The 22,933-nt window shown below is 34.5% G+C and overlaps 3 protein-coding genes across 3 annotated transcripts; 2 read left to right on the top strand and 1 right to left on the bottom strand.

Moving 5' to 3' along the window:
• Nucleotides 1-779: 779 nt before the first annotated feature.
• Nucleotides 780-6,815, top strand: LOC125834061 (uncharacterized). Its single transcript, XM_049513231.1, has 7 exons — nt 780-942; nt 1,107-1,225; nt 1,444-1,576; nt 1,737-1,840; nt 5,141-5,312; nt 5,406-5,546; nt 5,621-6,815. The coding sequence occupies exons 2-7, from the start codon at nt 1,185-1,187 to the stop codon at nt 6,614-6,616; spliced, it is 1,587 nt and encodes a 528-aa protein (XP_049369188.1). The 5' UTR covers nt 780-942; nt 1,107-1,184; the 3' UTR covers nt 6,617-6,815.
• Nucleotides 6,816-7,185: 370 nt separating this feature from the next.
• On the bottom strand, nt 7,186-14,533 carry LOC125834059 (somatic embryogenesis receptor kinase 1). Its single transcript, XM_049513229.1, has 11 exons — nt 14,011-14,533; nt 13,417-13,549; nt 13,219-13,290; nt 11,248-11,391; nt 10,266-10,337; nt 10,059-10,130; nt 9,857-9,969; nt 8,869-9,000; nt 8,399-8,740; nt 7,777-8,171; nt 7,186-7,617 (listed from the first exon to the last, which is right to left on the bottom strand). Exons 1-11 carry the CDS (start codon nt 14,108-14,110, stop codon nt 7,303-7,305), a joined length of 1,890 nt encoding a protein of 629 aa, XP_049369186.1. The 5' UTR covers nt 14,111-14,533; the 3' UTR covers nt 7,186-7,302.
• Nucleotides 14,534-20,913: 6,380 nt separating this feature from the next.
• Nucleotides 20,914-22,427, top strand: LOC125834038 (ATP-dependent 6-phosphofructokinase 6-like). Its single transcript, XM_049513216.1, has one exon. The coding sequence runs from the start codon at nt 20,914-20,916 to the stop codon at nt 22,417-22,419; it is 1,506 nt and encodes a 501-aa protein (XP_049369173.1). The 3' UTR covers nt 22,420-22,427.
• Nucleotides 22,428-22,933: the final 506 nt, after the last annotated feature.

The following is a 22,933-nucleotide window of genomic DNA, read 5'->3' as shown; positions in this document are numbered from 1 at the left end:
ACTTGGACTGCAGGTAGATCAATTCTGTAACAAGAAAATAGCATCCAGAAAGATAAAATTGGCCAATCCTACACACTGGTATTTTACTCATCGAGATGCATGCAAGTTGGCTCGTAAATTAAAATTTAATTATGCCACATAAATTGAACATACAAAAACAACATACCTAGTGAAATCCCACTAAGTGGGGTTTGGGGAGGGCTAGAGTGTACGCAAAATTTATCACTCCCTCCGTACATGTTCTAGCTCGAACAGGTATAAAGGTTGTTCCAAAAAACCATCAGCTCAAGTGCATCGAACCCAAGTGAAAAAAAGAAAATAATGAAGAAATCATAATTGTTAATAAGAAAAGGTACCGTCTAAAAGAGAGAAGCAAACAATAACAACAAAATAGTGTGGTAATTAAAAACACAATACACCACATACAACAAGAGCTACAAAGGTACGAATAGTGCTTGCTCTAAGCCTAAAAGTACGTCAACTACTTCCGGTGTAGTAGTAATTAGTTTTTGTTTTATTGGAAAATGCAATACATTATTTCTGACCAAACGTCTTCTTTGTTAACGTCAAATCTCATTTACCAAATATGGGAGTTGGAATGTCGAATGATCATTTTAATTTGTAGTAATTTGGTTATCAAATTACTCAATTTTGCTTTTATCTATAAAAATTATACGTAATTTATTATACTAGATAAAAAAAACAAAAAAAAAACTTCTTCCATGGCCAGAAATTGGGCCAAATCCGACCCAAATTCATCTTCTAGAGTTGTACTTTAAACAGTTGTAAAATTGAGAAGTTATACCTAATTTTAATCCCAAAAATAATACTCGTTGAAAGTTGAAATCCAATAATGCTTAGAGCTTAAGGAAGCTGCTTGTTGTCGTAGACATTGAAAGCTTTGTCCGCGTTCCATTTGTCTTTATATGCATAGCGGAGCAGGTTCACTTTCTTTGCTTTCCACAAAAACACATATTTTCTTTACTACTTCGTCATCAGTTTTGATCTTTGATCTCTTTTTCTTTTCTTTTTTTGAAAAATAAAAAGGTATTCTTTGCTTTAATCTGAAATACTACCAAGTTTGATTAATTATTTTGTGGTTTTAGGTAAGTGATAATTCATAAGGTTTTGTTGCAAGAATTTTAAAGGGTACACGGATATTGAAGATCTGAATCAAGTCTATAATGGATTCTTTCTTCAGCAAAGGTTTCAAAGCTGCCAAATGGTAATCCTCAATTTCCCACTTTCCTGTCTTTTTTTAAAGGTTCTTGTCAGATTTTATGATTTGGGTCTTTTTAGTTAAGGGTTCTTATGATGCAGATTTGAAATTTTGTATTGTTGAAAGCATGGGGTTTTGAATTTTTCAATTTTTTGAGAAAAATTGAGAGAAAAATGATGTCTTTTTTATATGGAAATTTGCTGATGGTACCTATCAATTTGCAGTAAAACCATGTTGAAATTGACAATTCCTCGGATCAAACTACTGAGGAATCGTAGGGAGTTTCAGCTGAAGCAGATGAGGAAAGAAATAGCTAAGCTACTAGAGACTGGTCAGGAAGCTACTGCTCGAATTCGGGTATAAACTGAATCTTATTTTGCTTAAATTCATCAATTCATGCTGATATAATTTGTGCTAGGCTGTGTGTTCTTCGCATTTGAATACTGAAAGGTTATTATGTATTTTGATAGATGGTTTTACAGAGTAATGAGCTTGACTGTGATGTTTGCTTGTTTAGGTAGAGCATATCATAAGAGAAGAGAAAATGATGGCAGCGCAGGAGATTGTTGAGCTATTCTGTGAGCTTATATCGGTTCGTCTTCCAATTATTGAAGCGCAAAGGTAATGAGTTATCTGTTGTGTTAATGTTCTTGATATTCTATATGGTGTGAACATTTACAGTATCCTAAGATGGTTCTTCAGTTTATTGATGAGCAACTGAATATGCTTTTAGTTGCTCTTAGGATAAGGAATGTATGGGGCGAATGGCAAAGAATATAAAAGGGTTCCTTTATGATGCATTAGATGATCACCTATGATGTTTTGGCGAAGTGCCTATAGAACAGCAATTTTTTGGTTTTCGTGGTTATATGATTTTTTTGACACCATTGGCAGATGTAAATCCCAGCTGTAAGGTTGGCCTACTTGTAGTATTGCCTTTTAGCTTATTTTTCTTCTTCTGTTTTCACAAGTAAAGTATATTGTCATCTTGTGTAGTTATGCTGGTCATGTGTATCTTTATAGCTGTATTGTGCTCTAAAACAATAGCTCCATTTAACTTTACTCTAGCTGCAATAAGTCAATAAACTGGGTTACACCTGATATAGACTAGGATAGTCAGCTGAATGAGGTTTAATAATTATAAAAAGGCAGAAATGCTAGAGACCTCCCGATCTTGTAGCTTTTTATTTAGTGAATACCTAAACTATCACTCATATGAAATATCCGTGGAACTTGTTTTTTAACCGTCGCATACACCAGTTTAATAATAATAAAAAGGCAGAAATGCTAGAGACCCCCCGACCTTTTAGCTTTTTATTCAGCGAATACCTAAACTATCACTCATATGAAATACCCCCGGAACTTGTTTTTTCAACCGTCGCATACACCTACAACGTCCACCTGGCATAGAAACTGACAACAAGCTCAGCTAGGCGCGTGAGGGAGTAAATTTTTTGCCGCATCATATTACTTCAATGGTGAAAAACATTAAAAATTCTTGTTTCTCTTTATTTTTTTCCTTTTTTGCACAGCATCTCTCTTCATTCTCTTCCTATTTATTCTCCCTAAACCCTTCTTCTCCATCACTTTCAATTTTCTGAAATACCTATCTTTGCCATCATTTTCTTTCTTTGCCTATAATTTATCTCTCCTCCATCTTTCTAAAGTTGCAATTGATGAATCCATGAATTATAATAGGATGCTTGTTTGTGCATGTGGGTGTCCTCCGATTGTGAGAATTTCATGGTCATATGACTACCCCGGACGTAATTGGATTGTAACTGACCAAGGCTATTCAAGGTAAAACAAACAAAAATACATTTTAAGAATGGATGATCACTTACTTGATAAGAGTTTCAGACAAGATCGGAGAAAAATCCACTCAAATAAAAAGCTTCACCCAAATGGACTACTATTTGAGGAGAAAACATTCAAATAGCAGAGCCAGAAATGTTCAAAATCTACCCTTTACTCTGATTGTTAAACTTCTTAGGATTTGATTATTTAGAGAGTATTTGTGTGAAAGAGAAGATCGGGTAATTAGGGTTGATTTGTGTGAATTGGGGGTTTATATAAAAAGCTTTTGAAAAAGGGTAAATATTAGAGAGGGTGGAGGCATTATTTATCTACATGGACATCCACATTTGTCATATTTTCACCGTGTCACGTGCATGTATACACGGTTGAGGGATCTAAACGTCGTAGGTGTACGCTACGGTTGAAAAAACAAATTCCAGGGGTATTTAATACGAGTGATAGTTTAGGTGCTCACTAACTAAAAAGCTACAAGTCGGGGGTGGGGGGGGGGGGGGGGGGTTCTTTGCCATTTTTTTTCCTAATAAAAATAGTATAGGATACCAAGCTAGCGTTTGGCCATAGATTTCCAAATATTTTTGGCAAATATTATTTGGGTGAAATTTCACCATGTGTTTGGCCATAGTATTTTGGAAACATATTTCACTTTTTTAGAAAAAATATGATTTATACTCATAAGTTTTAAAAACTATCAAAACTAACCATAAGTTTGTATTACAAGTCAGTTGGATCTTTGTTGCAACGAATAACAAGTAGTGTCCATGAAACTGGAGCAATGTGGTGTGTGGAGTGAGTGCAGAGGCGAATTTAGGATTTTTCGAACAGGGGTGCACCAAGTAAAAATCTATTGAAGTGGAAATTAATCCTTAATCCTCAAGGTCAAAAGCTCAATATTTAATCATGTGGACCATTTAGACTGTTCGTAGTACGGGTGCAAGAATATGATATTATACAAATTTAGAAAATATATATATAAAGTATCTAATTTTACGAAGAAACCACGGGTGCGGATGCCCTATTTTTTGGCTATAAATTTGCCACTGAGTGAGTGCAACAAGCATCATTCTATACATCGTGAAGTAGACAAAGCACATGACTTTGGTACCCTGGACCGATTGTTCATCACTTTCATATTCACTGAATATTTCATCACTACTTTGGTGTTCACGTAAAAAATTATGTAATACAACGCAAACAACTACTATAGAGGGAGTTTTTGTAAAGGATAAAAGTTTGGTATAAAATTTCAATTTTTAAAAGATCCCAAATAATGAGATTTGGCTCAAATACTAGAAAAAACTAGTATTTGGGAATTTGGGATATTTGCCAAATAATGGCAAATTGTATGGACAAACACTATTTGCCAAATTTCCCCCCAAATATTACTTGGGAAATCTATGGCCAAACGGGTCCCAAATGTTCCTCTCTGTCTTCCTTGCTTGCCTCTGGCCTTTGCTGTCTATGCTGCTGTTAACATTTAGTTCCATATCTCCTTCAATACCAAACTTTCAGATCTACTATACTCCACCCTAGCTGTTGTTTTGCGAGAATTATCTGCACTAGATATGGATACTTTTTCATGGAGCAACTCTAGTTCAATTAATGAATCACAGTCCTTTAATTTGCTAAATTTCATGTATTCTGAAAAAAAGTTACCAACTTTGAAATGTCTAGGTTGTAGGTCGATTAAATGGAAGTATGTGCATGTATCCGAGCAACAGCATGTTTGATCCTTTTGCATAAAGTCAATTTTAGCCAAACAAGGATTAACTACGTTTAACTTTCTGCTTATATGACCGAGAAGTATCTAGGGCATAGAATGAACAATACATTCTTGCTTGTGTTATGGCAGTGTGAAACCTTAAAATAATTTGATCATCTACATGAGACCATAAATGTGGATCTCTAGTTCCAAGATGGACCCAAAGCGCTTCATCTTCGATATTTGTTTTAAAGCAAACTGATACTCTTGAACTTGACTGTCCTGCAATGTGGAGGTTTTCTTTCCAAGTCTTAATATTCTAGACTTCTAGTTGAATTTTGTTGATAATTTTCTTAACTTGAATAATTGGAAAGAGCTGAACCCCCAAACTCTATAATGTCCAGGGAATGCCCTCTAGATCTGAAAGAAGCTATTTCAAGTGTTTGTTTTGCTGCACCAAGATGTGCAGATCTTCCGGAATTGCTGCAGGTTCAGATGATGTTTGCTGGTAAATATGGGAAGGAATTCATTGCTGCTGCTACAGAGCTCATGCCAGAATGCGGAGTCAATCGCCAGGTTACCTTAGTTCTCCTTTATGCCATAGCTAAACGAGAAAGAGGAACTGTTTCTTGTTTCTGATTTTTCTCTCTTTTTTCTTGTCTCTGACAGTTGATAGAGTTGCTGTCTATTCGAGCTCCTGCTCCTGATGTGAAAATGAAGCTGCTAAAGGAAATTGCGGAGGAGCATCAGCTAGATTGGGATCCAAGTGCTTCTGAAACTGAGCTGTTGAAGTCACATGAGGACTTGCTGGTATATTTCAGTCTGTACTGGCTTTGATTTTGTCCTCTTTTCAATCATCATGATTTCTTCGCTTTGCTTTGCAGAATGGGCCCACACAATTTGTCAGTGGGGCTAAGGTGCCACTTCCCAAAGAAAGGTTGGATGAGGTGCAGCACTCTGCATCAGATCAAGTCTTTGATAAACAAACGGAATCTGAGGCTGATTTTGACTTAGATTTTCCAGAAGTCCCTAAGCAGCCACTACGACATAGCACCGGTGGAGTTTCTGCCCCTGAAATGCTTCCTTTCCCAGCCTCTGCACTATCTGACTCCGATGAGGAGGTAGCTAAGCCTTCTGAAGACGGTGAGCTCAAATCTCACAAACAAGATGTGGAGCGAGATGAACTTTTGCAAGAGAAGGTAGTTTCAAAAGATTTTGGATCAGCTGATAGTTTATCTTCACCGGAAGAAGAGAAACAGTTTTTGCCATTCATGGTTCCCCCGCCAAAATCACCTCCATTCTCCTCAACAGAAAGAACCACAACCCAAAGTACTCAACCACCCTCTACTACAAAGACCAAAGTTGAGACTGATGTAGATTTGCAAGATGTATTGGCTGCTGCCCAAGCAGCTGCTGATTCAGCCGAACGTGCAGCTGCTGCTGCTCGCTCAGCAGCTAGCCTTGCTCAGGTTAGAATCAGCGAGCTGACCAGGAAAAGGAGCGAAGAGGTGCCTGTAAGCCCCAGTGAGAACCCCTTTTATGCTGAGAAACAAGAATCTCACATCCTAGAAAAGCCTCACTTAGACCTCCAACGCCAATCGTCAAACTCTGATGGTATCCCCAGCCCACTTCATGGCAGTCCATTGGAACATCAGGTGTCGAATATTCCTTCATACGATGATTCAACAGTGGGTGTTGAGTCTCCCATCTCCCATATTCAGCATCCTGGTCAGGGTCTTCACCAACCACAGAGATTGCCTTCCATGGACGATGAAACATATTATTCATATCCAAACCTGTTTAATGCAACAAATGGCTCTAATCCTGGTTCTCGTTCACAGTCATTCAAAGATAATATCAGGTCCAGCCATGATAAGTGAAGTGTATTTCTCTACCTTCTGCAGGCTCTGGTTTGTTTGTTGATTGTGAGTTTTGAGATTCTTCTGTTTATTCTATTGCCCTTTGGTCTGTAGTACATTCGATGGATCCTTGTATGTTGAAGAGTATGCAGTTCAAAAAATTTGCAAATAAGAAATTTTCTTTGGAGTAAAAAATAATGACAGAAATGATCGAAAGTATCACTGCGCAGATCTTGTACTTATATCAGAGCGTCTGGTACTAATCTGAATTGTCAGAAAGAGCCCAAAATTTGGGCATAGAGTGGCAAAACAAACTCTGCAAGTGGCCTATTGATGAAATATTTGCCATTATCTTGTAGCACGAGATTATGATAAAAACCTTAAGAGAATCCAAAATCTTGTAAATAACCTTGTCAAATTGATAGCATTTTCAATGTCACTGAAAACAAGAGTCTGCTTGACAGTAGTTTACTGTGTTGGACAATTTTAAAGCACTTAACTACTACGCCTATGTGCCAACTTGTCAGGGAATGGATTTGGAATTTCCTGTCAGTACAAATTTGTATGCACAATGTAACAGACACACTTCATGGGCTTACAACTGGAGATTTTCATTAAATTTCACAAAGAAAAACTTTCACAAGGTCAACAAAAATAAAGAGTTCCTAATGATTTGATTTTCTTTACTTGGGGTAGTACGAGGTCGGTCACCTTGGACCCGATAATTCAACTGCGTGTAAATTCTCTGTTGAGTCAACAAGCCAATCAGAACCAGGATGTGGTGCAAGTTCCACTTCCTGCCGGAGAACTTCTACCTTCTGCCACTCATCCCATCTTTCAGCCAAACCATCACCTTCAAGCATTCTCACCACTTCCGACATCTTAGGCCGATCCATTGGGTTGCTTTGTGTACAAAGCAATGCTACTTGGATCAGTTGCTCCACCTCAGCCTCCACATACTTGTTCTGAAGATCAGGGTCAACCAGCATTTCCAATTTCTTCTCTTTGAGGAGTCCTTTCACCTGAAACAAGAACCTCAACAAGTTTAGACATAGACGTAAAGATTCCTGCTAAAGGCAGAAACACTTATTAATCAGCTAGTGTTGTGATGTACAGATTAAAAAATGAGCACATTATGGTACTCGTGTCATGTTACATATAAAGCAGGCATGACAACATACCCAGTCAAGCAACATGACATCGTCATCATTTGCAAGCCGAGCAAGATCAAAAGCACGTTGGCCGGTGATTAGCTCCAGAAGCATGATCCCATACCCAAAAACATCAGTCTTTTCTGAAGACTTCCCTGTGGACAGGTATTCTGGAGCTATATGCCCAATTGTACCACGCACAGCAGTTGTAACATGTGTATCCTTGTAGTCCATAAGTTTAGCCAAACCAAAGTCTCCAACAACAGCCTCAAATTCTTCATCTAGCAATATATTTGCAGCCTTCACATCACGATGGATAATCTTAGGGTCACAATGATCATGCAAATACGATAATCCCCTGGCAGACCCCAAAGCAATGCGCTTTCGCGTTGGCCAATCAAGTGGCGGTTCAGAAGGCGGTCGTTCTGATAAAATAAATTATTTTGTCAAGAGAATACAAAATAAATTATATTTCTACCTTTACCAAGTTACAGGAATAACATACAAGAATATGTTTTATTATAAAGAGCATGTATGCCAGATAGAATGTTAACCAGCGAAAGATGTTCTTGCATTATGTAATAATACCCTCTAAATTAAAGGTGAGAACATCCAAATATGTTACGGAGTGATAGATTTCAGAAGGCGTCACCTCTCAGGCATGATGCAACACTTCCATTTGCCATGTAGGGGTAGACAAGCAGTCTTTCAGTTGGAGTCATACAGAAACCACGCAATCGTAGAAGATTCCTATGCACTGCCATGCTAATCATCTCAACTTCTGTTTGAAATTGTAACTCCCCTCCAGGAGTACGCTCCTCCTTAAGCCGCTTAACAGCCACCAACGATCCATCTGCTAAGCGTCCTTTGTATACCTTACCAAATCCACCCCGACCCAGAATATTTTTATTGCTAAAACTGTCGGTCGCAACTTGTAGCTCTCGGAGGGAGAACCTTTTCAGTTGACCTAAGTGAACTTCAGGATCTTCTTCAGCTGCAATAAGTTAAAGCAAAAACGGTAATTATGGAGCCAAAAAATAAACATGCAAGAGAAACCACAAACACGCGAGGGAGTAAGTAGGAGTTATGGACATATGGTTGGGTATTGTGAATACTGCTAACCTGGTACATCAAAGAAATATTCTTGTGGCTTTCTACGGCGCCACCAGGCAAATGCAATGGCAGGAGCAGCAAATAGTAGAGCAGCACCAGCAGCTACACCTCCAGCAATTGCTCCAGTTGCACCATTTCCTCCTGAAGTTCCCATAAATTTGATTAATTTCCTTCATATGATCCAGACTATATTTAACACAATTTTGGCCCTTCATTATTTAAATCACTTCAAGAAGAAAGAACACAAAAATGTATCTATCATTCAGATCTAATTTCCAGGATAGTTTTTAAAAGCAAAGAAAATCTTCACAAGTTCTGACTTAAATATGATTAATTTCATTCAGACATACTCGACTTCAAATACCACAGATAATACTCCCTCCGTCCCTTTTTAGTTGTCCACTTTAGAAATGGCACACAGATTAAGGCAACAATGATTAGCACAGTGAAGTTACAATTTTACCCTTATGACAACTTTTCAATTCAAAATTACAACCACTTATTTGAATTAAAGTGAAATAAATTGGAGGGAAACAACATACACTTTTACAATTTTCAAGAAGTGTAAATAAGGGTATAATAGGAAAAAATTTGTTGTCCTTTCTTGATTTGTCAAAATGGACAACTAAATAGGGACAACTAAAAAAGGAAATATGGACAAGTAAATAGGGACAGAGGGAGTAATTTACAAGGGGACCAAAGAAAAGATCTCCACAATGCTGAATTAAATTTGTATAAAGACCAGAATGCTTAGAGACTAAATGTAGTCTCGTGCATACCAGTTTCCCATAAGAACTACTTAACCAAAATGCCTGACTAGCTAAGATGTGCTTTCCTCTTCTGCCCCTTTCTTGTCAGTACTTCTATAGCACAAATTCTCACTTAGGTTAGGAAAAACTAAGAGACGCAAGATGGATGGACCAACAAAAATCACCAAACTCAAACAAGCAAAAAAAAAAAGGGAAAACAACTTATCCACACCAATTTAGAGAACCACCTGGAGCAGAAATTGGTGGTGGTGGAACAAATGGAGGCGGAGGGGAGAATGGAGGAGATCCCGGACATGGGCGTCCAGTTACAGGCCCGCAAAGATCTAAATTATTCGCAAAACTGTAAATTCAAGCAAAATATATTAGCAAATAGCAGCATACTAAAACCACCAGCCAGTTTGATGGTGCACCACCTTAAATGAAATATACCTGATAGGCGTGAATAGAGAAAAGGAACCATTATCTGGAACAACACCTGAGAGACGGTTGTTTGACAGATCCCTATACACAGATGAGACAAGAATTGAGTATGAGTATATCTGTATATGCACTAGAAGGAAAAGGAAATGAAATGAAAAGATATGGAAGACAGAAAGAATTATCTAAGTTAAGTCACAAAATAACTAGTGTACTTACAACACTTGTAGTGATGAGATATTAGTCAGTGACATAGGGATGTTACCAGTCAAGCTATTATTGTTGAGCCGACTATCCTTGCAAAAAAATCAAAGGTGTACAGGAATGAGCTTCACTTTTGGTATAAGTAATAATTGGAGAATAAAACAGAAGAAAAGGTTACTAATTGAATCATCTTAATTTATTTATTTATTGACAAGTAGAATCATCTTAATAAATTATTTATATGTGGATGTAAAACATATTCGAACTTCAAGCCAGAACCGGCACTTCAGCTGGAAATGAAGTTGTCAGTTCAGAACAACAATAAACAGCCTCAAAACATTTCCCCCTGACAAACAGAAACTTGAAACATTTTTTGGACTAAATCATGTCAGTCAACATTGGCAGTACTGCAATAGTTCTATAGTAAGTCCCAAGATGCAGTTAATGAGGCTTCATGCTGAGTCTGCATAATAGAACCTATTTGGTACACTTCTTAGACAGTCAAGCCAAAAGAAAGAAGTTTGTGGAGCATTAAGCAAGAGAAACTTCGGCAGTGAAAAATGCAAGATGAAGCATGGGATTCTAAACTTCTTTTCTCTTCTAGAAAAGGATCCCAACAATGGGAGAAAAATAAAACACCAATTACTAAACTCTGCTTAATTTTACAATATCAGGCCCAAATATCAGACAAAGCATAGGCTTCTATTCTTTTCCTTTATATAAGGATTAGAACAAAGGGAGAAAATAAAAAGACTTATATGTAAGATCTGTTTTATTAATGATATCAGACCCATAAAGTCCTCAAATACCTTCTACCATCAAAACTTAGTGTGAAACCTAATACTAATAGAGGTAATCTTATGAGAAACCTAGAAAAGAATTCAGGCTTCCTTTCCTTTCTCAACATGCCAGCAAAAGCAGGTCCATCTTGGTTGATGACATACACATTTGGCATCACAATATCCACATAAATCTAATATAGAATAAAAATACATACAGGAATCTCAATTTCGACAGCTTCCCCAAGGAATCTGGGATGGGACCGACGAAGTTGTTCAAGTAGAGATCCAAGCTGACCAAATTAGTCAAATTCCCAAGATCACTCGGTATTAGACCACTTATGTTATTACTGTAAAGCTCCCTGTGACAAGAAAACCAGAGAATGAATCAATTCCATATATCACACCAATGACATCCCTAGGATAATGGGACAACAAAGATAATGAAGCAAAGTTCACACATTCATCAAAACTGGCATCAAGCTACAGTTAAATGTCAACAAATGAGAAAGGTCTGGGAGTTCCAAGCTACCAATTATAACTAGTTACCGATGTATATGTCATGGAGGAATTTTCTTATATTTGGTTACAAGCATTTTGCTAGATAAAAACCTGTCATCCCATGTGCTGCAAAGGATCAGCTCGTCAAACATTTTATACAATCTTTATAGCTCATCAATAAAAAATTAACGTCTGTCATTATGTTTATTTCGAACTTCATCTAAACTGTGTGTATGCCCAGTGATCGTTAAATTCCATCAGCATTCTTGATGTTCTTTTTATATTGTTTCATTCTTGATGTGATTGTCACTTGCATACACTTGGAAAATACTTAGCACACATACTACACAAGCCTCCAGCAAATCTAGGCATCCATAGGAATATATGAATGTGTGAGCAGAATGAAGCAGTCACTAGGTAATAATTATGCCCATCATTAAAACATTGTCTGATGCATCAGTATACATCATGTAATGCCCAGCTTCACCAGGTGCACATGCACTTACTGTCTCTGTGAACTTCCATACAGTTGCATCTTCAAAAGAGCATGGGTTACAATAAGAACTTGAAAGCCAGCTTGAGACAGAATATGCCTATAGCATGTTGACAATTTAAGTGAACGGTATATTATCAAACTCCAAACTAAGCTTAACACATGTACAAAATCTATGCTTAATTGAATCATGATTCAAACTCTTGGTGAAAACCAGAATAGCATCTGTTATATGACCACAAAACTTCAGATCTTCTCCTCCAAGATATCAACCTACCCTCAAGCCATATTTCCTCTTTCTAAATCTAGATTTTGCTTTACTTTTACAATGGACTTGTTTCTCTTGTTTGCTTTATCCTATTCCATCATCCTAAATCATGATTAGACGCTACCTGGGACAAGGAAAGAGGGAATAAAGGATTTGATATGAGTTGGAAGTTTGTTATTCCAAATTAAGAGTGCTTAGGGTACCAACAAGGGTTGTGGTAGAGTGGTAAGTACTCCTTCATCATTAACCAAGAGGTCTCGGGTTCAAGCCCTCTTGGGTACAAAGTCACCTTTGTTAGGGAGCAGCGCTTTACCCCTCAATGTGGGACTTCCCGGCGCGAATCCGGATTTAGTCAGGCTCCAATGTGGGTACCGGACACCGGGTGGGAAACCAAAAGAATAAAGAGTGCTTAGGGTACTGGCATTAGTAATGATATTTAGAATCTATGCTTAACTTTTGATAGGGGAGTGTATGACAGAAATTTAAGTTCAACTACAATGTTTTCACAAGCAATTACAGACACTACTTTGCCACATAAGTTAATTCACTGCTAGTCTCATCCAAGTATCCGAGTTTCTTAATTTACTAGTATGTATTGTGAAACACAAATTTAAATCTTTTTTTATAAAGTATACATTCAAATTTGTGTTGTTCAGGGAACACATTAACAACTATGCAATTGACTACAACACCAAGTGAAACAAGAGATGGAGAGGAGAAAGTGTTCTCTGCTCGATTTTGCACTTACAACGGCTTTGTTTTATGCGAAAGTTAATATGCAAGCCATCTATGGTATTTCCATGCAGCAAATTCTAGAGGTAATATGAAAAATCTTCAACATCTGGAAAAACCAATACACTTAATGCCAGTTTTCCAAGTCTAAATTCGTAAAATAATTCCAAACATAGTTCATGAAATGAGACTTACAAGTACTGCAAATTCTTCAGAAGGCCAAGCTGTGGGACTAACAGACCAGATAAAGCTGCATTTCCTAAATCACTGGAAAGGTTGATCATATAACAAGTGTTATGGAAGCACAAACTGCAATTAGATTTGCCCACCACCACAAGAGAGTGGAATTGCAAATCCATTAAAACGGAGGTAAACCAGACAACAGATTCTTACACTCTTATAACACTGTTGTCATTGTTGCAGGTAACATGAAACCATGTGCAAGGATTAACAAGGGTAGGGTCCCAGCTCTGTAGCACATTGTTAGGATCTTGTAAATTGACGCGTAGACTATGCAATGCATCACCTGTTCGTATATCCATTTAGGAAAACATAGACGATATTTAATCCACCAAAATGCACATAAAAATTTAATCTATTCACTGAATAAAACAGTTTATCAAGATTTTGGCAACAACCAAATTAAATCACATCAAATTATTCAAGCTTGTATAGGAAACATAATGCACTAAGGTTGAATGGCAATGATAACTAAAAACTTTAACATATAACTGACATTAAAACTAAACTGCTTGCCACCGTAACAATGCAGGGAGCTCACTGCACATCTTGCTTACCCTTTTGGGAAAATTCAACAACTCACACATTAGTCAAATTCAAAATCCAATTTCGCACATACTCATTTCACTTTCAGCAAATATTTAATTTCTAGTACGAAAAGTTTCGACATTTGAAACTCATCTCACAAAATAGAACAACAAATATAGACCTAAAAATTAACTAAATGAGGATGATGGTCCCACAAACCTTCCATATTAGCATAAATGAGCTTAAGATGATGTACAACCAAGATTAGCCATACTACCAGTGACATCACCACAGCATCCTTCTCCATCACCTTCACCATCAAAATACTGTTGTTTTTTTTACAAATCAAGCAGCCAGCTGACTAAACAATCTCGTAGATCCAAGTAAAGCAAACTCAAAAAACCCAGCATTTACCCAAAAATTCAAGAAAACCCTACCCCTCATTACCATGAACCAAGATAAACACACCCACAAAGCTCAAAACCCAAGAATCGATCTCATCTCATAACCCAACAAAAAAAGATCAAATTTTTACACTTATTTTCCAAGATTTTGCTACCCCTTTTACTCTTCACTGAACAACCCTTTTTTGTATTTCTCAGTTCAGTTTAGTTCTTCTCCTTCTTCTGATGAACCCCCTTTTTTTTTTTTATCTGCTGCAACTTTTCACATTTTTGTACTGCTTCTCTTTCTCTCTCTACTGAGTTGTGTGTGCGCAGAGAGAGAGAAAAAAAAGTAAGTGAGAGAAATTATTATCTTCTCTTTTTGGGCGTGTTAAGCTGCCCGAACGGTGCTTTGCCCGTCTGCCCGTAACCTTAAAACTCTAAAACGGCTTCGCGCTATCTTTGACTCCTGTCAACTTTTGACACTTATTTCAAATTATTAATAAAAAGTAACATAAAATCTAAAATGAAATTTATATGTTCTTGCTTTTTTTATAAATGGCAAAATACATTAATATCAACAACCCTTAACCAAAACTAAGTAATAATAATAATAATAATATATTTAGTTCAATTTTACATGTGACATTTAAAAGATGATAGAATGTACACATGTCTTATTTCAATTTTTGTGAGTTAAGGAGGTTGTTTTTAATAGACTCTTATCGAAAAGAAAAAAAAAAGTAACTGATGCTAGGAAAGTAAACATTATTTATGTTTCAATTAATATTGATGTGTATAATTAAATGAACGGACGTAAAAATATGATGAACTATCTATGGAATAGGTCAAGCACAAAAATAAAATATGAATTGAAAATATCTAATAGCTAAAAAATATTTTATCATGTATTGAGTTGATCATTTAAAGTAAATTGTAATTAAATATCTATATAAAATTTACCAATAAATTTATCGGTGTATTCAACATTCTCCTTAATACCCACTAGCATTATGTTAATAAAGAATACATATAACTTATCTTTAATTTTCGTGTTTGTTTAACTTGTTTTTTTTTTTTTTTTAGAGCAAAATAATTTAATCCCCTTCATTTTTAATATATATAGAGTATAATTTAATAGGACACAAAATTTAAAAACAAATTTTAAGACTTTATAATCTTAAACATGGGTATAAATTTGTGGTGTAATTATACAAGACTTTTACATATTTTTCTATAATCACATAATTATTCTTTTTTTTTGGGATTCATATTTTTTTTGTGTGTGTGATTGTTAATTACATATGTTGTATATAAATATCTCATGATAAAGAAACAAGAAATCTTCATCATGGCTAAATTAAAGCGTATCTATCGACAATCATTTTCCGAGTCATATATATTCGTTATTTGATTAAGTCAAATATGGCAAATACAGTAAAATTAAGGAATAATTATCCTAAACAAACTGGAAAACATAATTATGTAAAATGGTTTCTTTACTTCAAAATTATATTTGTTCAAAACTGTTTTAAAATGTTTTTTAATTTGAGTTCACCAAAGTCATCACCAACAACATGATTATGTTGACGTTTTTTACTTTTATCAGAAAGAAATAAAACTCATGCACACACTATTTTTTTTACATTCAAATTTTACACGTGAAATTATACTGAGTTTAGTGTGGTTGTGATTTATAAACATTGGAAATTGTTTACTCATTAAATGAGCATTATAAAGAAGTTTTCCTTTTGAAGCCATTTTAACTAAAAAATGGGAAAAAAAATCAATTTATTTTAAAATTAAAAAAAATAATAAAGTTTTTTTAATTTTTTGACTATTTAGCACTTTCCCTTTTTATTTATTAGTACTTATTTTGCTTTGACATCATTATCTATTCCTTGAAAACAAACTTCCTCTTTTAATGCATGCTACATATATACAATTCTTGTATAATTACCTCTTTTGTTTTGTATACAAAGTGGGTTGCTGAAAAAGTGCAAATTCAGAAATTTTTTAAACACTAAAGTAAGATTAATTTTGACCCAAAAAAATGAAAATAAAGTAAGGTTGCACGTGTGGTTAATTTTAAATAGTTTTAAGTGGTCTAATTACATTTTTTTTAAAATACAACAAAGACATCTTTAGCAATTAAACTAAACTCTTGTGTACCTTACCCCCCAACAAGAAAGAAAAGATAAAGAATATTTTTCCCCAAATATAAAAACGTTGCTACTTAGTTGGAAAGTGACCTTTATTAATTTGTTGAGAAAAAGAAAGATATTTGGTTTGTGGGGAATTTACATCAAATATCCAAAAATGAAATCATGGGAAAGTGACAGGATAGTGTGAGCTTAAAAAAGGACCCCTAATATTTGTAGGTCCATAGTTTCTTTTGTTTTCTTTTTGGTTTTCAATCGGGTTCAATATTCATATTGGAATTTGATTAATTCGAATTTGGATTATATAAGATCCCCTTTTAGGAGAAAATTCTTTCTATTCAGGATTTTTTTCATACTCGAATTCAAATTTTTGACTAAAAAATAACTAGTCTCATCCACTGTTCCACGTCCTTTGTTGGTTCTTTTATTTTCAATTAAATATGATAGTCCAAACCTAGTCAATATTCCGTTTTGAGAACAATTACGGGACGGGACAATTTTGTTATCAATTTTTTCATTTTTGGCCCAAATAGAAGACAACATATTATTGTATTAGTCCCACATTCTTTTATTTTGTATAGGGACGTTATTGTATTTATGCTATTTGATTATTTATTTATTTTTGTTTATCTTTGGTTTTGGCATTTTGATTTGTCTTTTTGTCTTTTGGATGATTTTCGTGATTTATGACTAGTGAAACATAATCAACATCATGGCTTCTTTCAAGTTTCTCTTATAGAAATTGGAGTTGGTTAAGGTCAATAAACACAAGGCAATGGAATGGACCTCTTTTTGCAATTTCATTATATACTTGCTTATCTTTATGGTAAAAATAAATAAATACCCAAGTAGCTTTTTCTAAGTTTTATACTTTGAAATTATTGTATAAAGTATATTTATGATCTCTTCCATCAATCCATTGTTATTGATAGTTATTAATTAATAGGTCATCCACATATACTACAGTGATCACACAATATTTGAATTAACGTCTCTCTATAGAAGAAACATCCTTCGGAAGGAACAATCATTTCAGTCCTCAAAATCGTTCTGGACACCTACTAGAGTCTTTTTTCGAAAACTCCAAATATAATAATTCTTCTTAATTGGTAGCACAATCTGGGATGACTTTGTCATTCAAATTCTCTTACACTTTATTTCTTTCATTAATCAACTTTTATTTCAAATAGATTTTTCTAGCAAGGTATTTAACCATGCAATTACTTAAAATGTATTAGGGTGATTCTATGCTTTTCCACCGAGAAAAAGATATATAATTCCTCTTTTCAGTTCCATTACTATCCAAAAAGTAGGGAGATTATTCATCTAGGGTAAAAGTTAGACTTGAGACTTCAGAAAATTAAGAAGCAACACGTGACAGGAAGAATAAGTTAAAAGCAGTTGGGATAACATCAAATGATATATTCGTAACATGAGTGGTAAGGGTAAACCTGACCATGAAAGACCCAAAGTCAAGACAATCATAATCAGTGTCATATCAATGAAGTTCGTCTAACTCAAAAAAACAGGATCGAACACCAAACTATGACCAAATATGACAAGTTTGAGATAAGTTGGGGGTTCAATTGTTATGGAAGAACCTGAGAACTCCACCAATCGTTACATAACTGAAGTAAATGTGAGTTCGTGGACTTAGTGAGGAACTCAGGCTCATTCTATTTATATAACTTATTATTTCATGTCAATTTCATGTTTGTTATTTCTTTGTGTTATATATATATATATATATTATTATTATTATTATTATTATTATTATTTAATTGTACAAGTTACAATATACAAACCACATATTTAGGTAATTTAAATTCATATATTCTTAAATTGTGTCTATAAATTCAATTATATCGTTTTATAGGTAAACACTACCAAAACTTTAGAATCTAATGATGGATATATTGTTGTTTACATGTATTTTTACATTTAAGATTTTTTAATCATGTTTTCGATATCTTGTGGCATTGTACTTTTCTTCAATGATTAATGTATTTTTCCTGTGCCATTTCTAAAAATGAAAACCAGAGTGAAAAGGGGAAAAAAGAGAAGGAATTGCAATCAAACCAAATTTGAACCCCATCACATTATTACTTGTAACTTTTATAAGTGAAAGCCCGGCCCAAAATTTCTCCTCAATTGTCTTTGAAAACTTTAGTGGTAGCATGTGGAGAGAGAAGGCAAATGCAATAACAATCATTTAAATTTCCCTATTTAAAGAGGAGAAATGTTGACCATAGTAGTGTTCAGTTTTCAAACTTACTGATAAGACTTCTATTATTTTCACAAAAAGCATAAACAACACAAAATAAAATAATAGCATGATGCAGAGGTGGAATTGTTTCACTTTTCAACAGAGATTTCGATTTCAAGCCATGAGTATGAAGAAAAATTTGTTGGAAGTATCACCCCTGAATAGGTTATGTAGTGTGTGATCCGAATTAAGTCGGCTCTCCAATGAAGATTTCAGACACCAAATGAAAAACCATAAAAATAAAATAAAATTGGATGATTCTACTCCACTATTATAAACATAAGCCTCTTCTATCAGAAAATGCATGTTGGAAAACATATTGTCATCATAATATTGATTTTTTTTTTAAAAAATCGTGTGAAAATATTAATATTTTTTTAATGAACGTGAAAAGAGTTAAAATTGCTATTAAAATAAAACGGAGGGAATATTAATTAGCCTTTCTTTTTGTTAGAACCAGTATCATCCATATTCTTCTTCAAAAGATATGAATGAATGTGGAAAAATGATGACCATGGGAAGTTGACATATAATTATGTAATGGGGAATCTTTTAATTGTCTATGTTTGATGTTTCTCTACATTTTCAAAAGGGTCCAAGTGACTTTGATTATTACTACTTGTATTTTCTGTCATTATTATGCCTAGCTAGGGCAATCTTATTATAACCACTTGATATACATCATATAAATAACATCTAATTAGCTTTCCTTATGGTTTTTCCTTTTTCTATATTCTATTTTGTGTTTTTTGGAACTTTACCAATAAACTAAAAAATTCTGCATATTCTAGTGTAAAATAATATAAATTATGATTGCTTAGGCAGGTCTTTAGAAAGTGTTTGCCTTTTAGAGTGTATTTGGTATGAAGAAGAATGCCTTTGAATATATCTTTTTTTTTAAAAAGAAAATATTAAGTGATTTTCTTCTTATTATTAGTATTATTATTTTTGGCAAGTATATAATTTTCTCAAGAACATTGCGTTGCCTCCAAAATAGGTCTTGCAATGCGTGGGGTTCAAATATATATAATCAAGCTCTAATACAAATATCAAATATCAAGTGAAAGACCGATAAAAATAGAAATTGGACTAGTTTTGGAGGTGCTAGGGGTAGGGGTGGGAGGTTGGGGTGTTGGGAATGGAGGGAGATAATCAACATGGAAATTAAAGTCATTTAAGGAACGTGTTTTTTTTCTCATTAGGAAGTTACTCCCCGGTTTCAAAAGAATTGAATTGTTTAGATATTTTTCATATGTCAAATTAACTTAATTGTTCAATCTTCAAAATTACTTTTAAAATATTCTTTCATTTTTACTCTTCATTTGGATTTTCTATGTGATGAGTTCAAGAAACTTTAATTGCTTTGAAAATTAATTATTCTAAAGATTAATTTGATAATAATCAGTAAAGAAATGGAAAGTAATGTCTAATTTATGTCCTAATCTTGTTTTCTTAAAGGGTGTGAAACACCCCAATAATTCAATTATTTTGAAATGAAGAGAGTATTATTTTAATTTCTAAGAAACTTATTTTTTTCTGGTAAAAATATTTTGACTCACTAAATATAAAAAAGTTGAAAAAAAATAATCTGAAAAATTGTTTTCCTAGTTGTTAAACCAACTAACAACAGCCTCTCCTAATTGTTTACAAGTTTTAGTGATGTACTACAGCTTCAAGTTTATATGGTTGCTTTTGACAACTCATAGAGTAGATCATTGTCTTTATACATGAGATTGGCTACATGCTAAATAGACTTATTTGTTTCTATTCTAACAAATGGTCGATAAAAAAACAAATTTGATGGACATAGATAGTGACCCTAACTAGATAGTAGCGCAATAAAAAAAATAAATTATGAACGATATTTAATAAATACAAAAAAATATACTTGGGGTTTGAATATGTAATTCTCTTATATCAAGGAATTCTAAAAGAATATTATATAAGTATAATTTTTGACGAATTGAATCCCTACATGAATAGGATAGATGAGATTTTTTTTTTGCAACAAAATTCTTTAGGTGACGACATGGAAAATATGCACTTATATGCCATTCTACCGTGCATAAAAAAACATTAGGTAACTTACCATAATGGATGTTGAAAATAATAATTCAAAGTTAGACTAGGAATTCTAGTTTATTTAGGATTTATTATTTGGTAATTTGTTTTCATATTGGAATACGTTTTCTAATCCTACCTTAATTTGGTTTATTAGTATTATAAATAGGCATGCTTTGTCACCTAGTTTCTTATAGTGAAATTAGAGTTTTTGAGTTTATAAACAAAATATTTTCCTTCAAATTGAATTATGGGATCATTGGTTGATAGTGTTGCAGTGCATAATTTGAAAAAGAAGATTGTGATGGGTGACAATGGTTATGTTCTTGAAGACGTTCCTCATTTGTCTGATTATATTCCTAGTCTTCCTACGTATCCTAATCCATTGAAGAAAAATCCTTCCTATTCAGTCGTTAATCAGTATTTTGTCGATAAAGATGATACAGTTGCTCAAAACATTGTTGTCCGCAAGAATAGTTCAAGAGGGATACATTTTCGTCGAGCTGGTCCTTCCCAAAACGTTTATTTTAAGCCGGATGATGTTAATGCATGTATTGTAACATGTGGAGGTTTATGCCCTGGTCTCAATACAGTTATCAGGGAATTAGTATGTGGCCTATACTCTATGTATGGTGTAACAAGAGTGATGGGGATAGATGGAGGATATCGAGGTTTCTATTCCAAAAACACGATTCCTTTGACACCTAAGGTTGTGAATGATATCCATAAACGTGGTGGAACGATTCTTGGGTCATCTCGAGGAGGTCATGTTACGAAGAAAATAGTTGATAGCATTCAGGACCGGGGTATCAATCAGGTTTATATAATTGGAGGAGATGGAACACAGAAAGGAGCATCGGTGTTATTTGAGGAAATTACAAGGCGTGGTTTGAATGTTGTAGTTGTTGGAATCCCCAAGACAATCGATAATGATATACCAGTTATTGACAAGTCTTTTGGTTTTGATTCCGCGGTTGAGGAAGCTCAACGTGCTATTAATGCTGCTCATGTTGAAGCTACCAGTTTTGAGAATGGAATTGGGGTTGTGAAGTTAATGGGACGGAATAGTGGTTTCATAGCGATGTATGCTAGTCTTGCTAGTCGAGATGTTGATTGTTGTTTGATTCCAGAATCTGATTACTATCTTGAAGGACGTGGTGGAGTGTTTGAGTACATAGAACAAAGGCTGAAAGAGAATGGACACATGGTTATAGTTGTAGCTGAAGGTGCTGGACAAGATGATGAGCAAGTTGATGTTGGTTTATGGATATCGAAAAAGATAAAGGAGCATTTTTCGAAAGAAAAGAAGATGATGATCAATCTTAAATATATAGATCCGACATACATGATTCGGGCTATTGCAAGTAATGCATCTGACAATGTGTATTGCACTCTTCTTGCTCAAAGCGCGGTACATGGAGCAATGGCTGGGTACACAGGCTTTATGGTTGGTCCTGTCAACAACACACATGCTTACATACCCTTTGATAGAATCACTGAGAAACAAAACAAGGTTGACATTACGGACATGATGTGGGCACAACTTCTATCTTCAACCAATCAACCTAGCTTCTTGTCAACAACGAGATCAGCCGATATAATTGAAGCAAACAAGGACGAAGAACCACCTATTCAATTATCAGATGGAGAAACAAATCAACCTAGCTTCTTGACAACCAGAGTTGATATAATTGAAGCAAACAAGAACGAAGAACCACCTACTCAATTATCAGATGGAGAAACAAATCCTTGCTAATTAGTAACTTTTTGAACATTATACATATATTATAAATATGGTCCCATGTAACAGTAGTTTGACAATTTGTGAGTGAATCCTACACTTGTGTAATCTCAATAAAATTGCTTTACTGAACAAAGCCAATAATACAACATTTATATATCAGATTTGTATAGTACATTGCATATAACTTGCATCCATTGCCTCATGTTTATAAAATACCTTATAACCTGGAAATGTGTGCTTCATATTTTAAGCTTAGTCAAGTCTGAATTTATCAATATATCTCCCATTGCAAACTTGTTTGCATATCTTCCATGAAAGATGTAGCTAATGCAGGGGAATAGAAAAGCAATTCCACATTATAACAGAGGAAATAATGTATGATTACATCTTTTGTTTGATTCGTCTGAAATATCTATACATGATGCATAATTTAGATGCCTGAAACAATGACGAATGATGAGGGGTTTCAAAAATTAGTGTAATATTTGGTGAGAAATAGTTTCTATTTTGCCTTTGTTTCAATAGA

Source organism: Solanum verrucosum, unplaced genomic scaffold (assembly GCF_900185275.1).
Source record: "Solanum verrucosum unplaced genomic scaffold, falcon-dt-bn FXZP01000108.1, whole genome shotgun sequence".
In the NCBI taxonomy this organism is placed as follows: Eukaryota; Viridiplantae; Streptophyta; class Magnoliopsida; order Solanales; family Solanaceae; genus Solanum; species Solanum verrucosum.
This window is presented reverse-complemented; position numbering and strand designations above follow the sequence as displayed.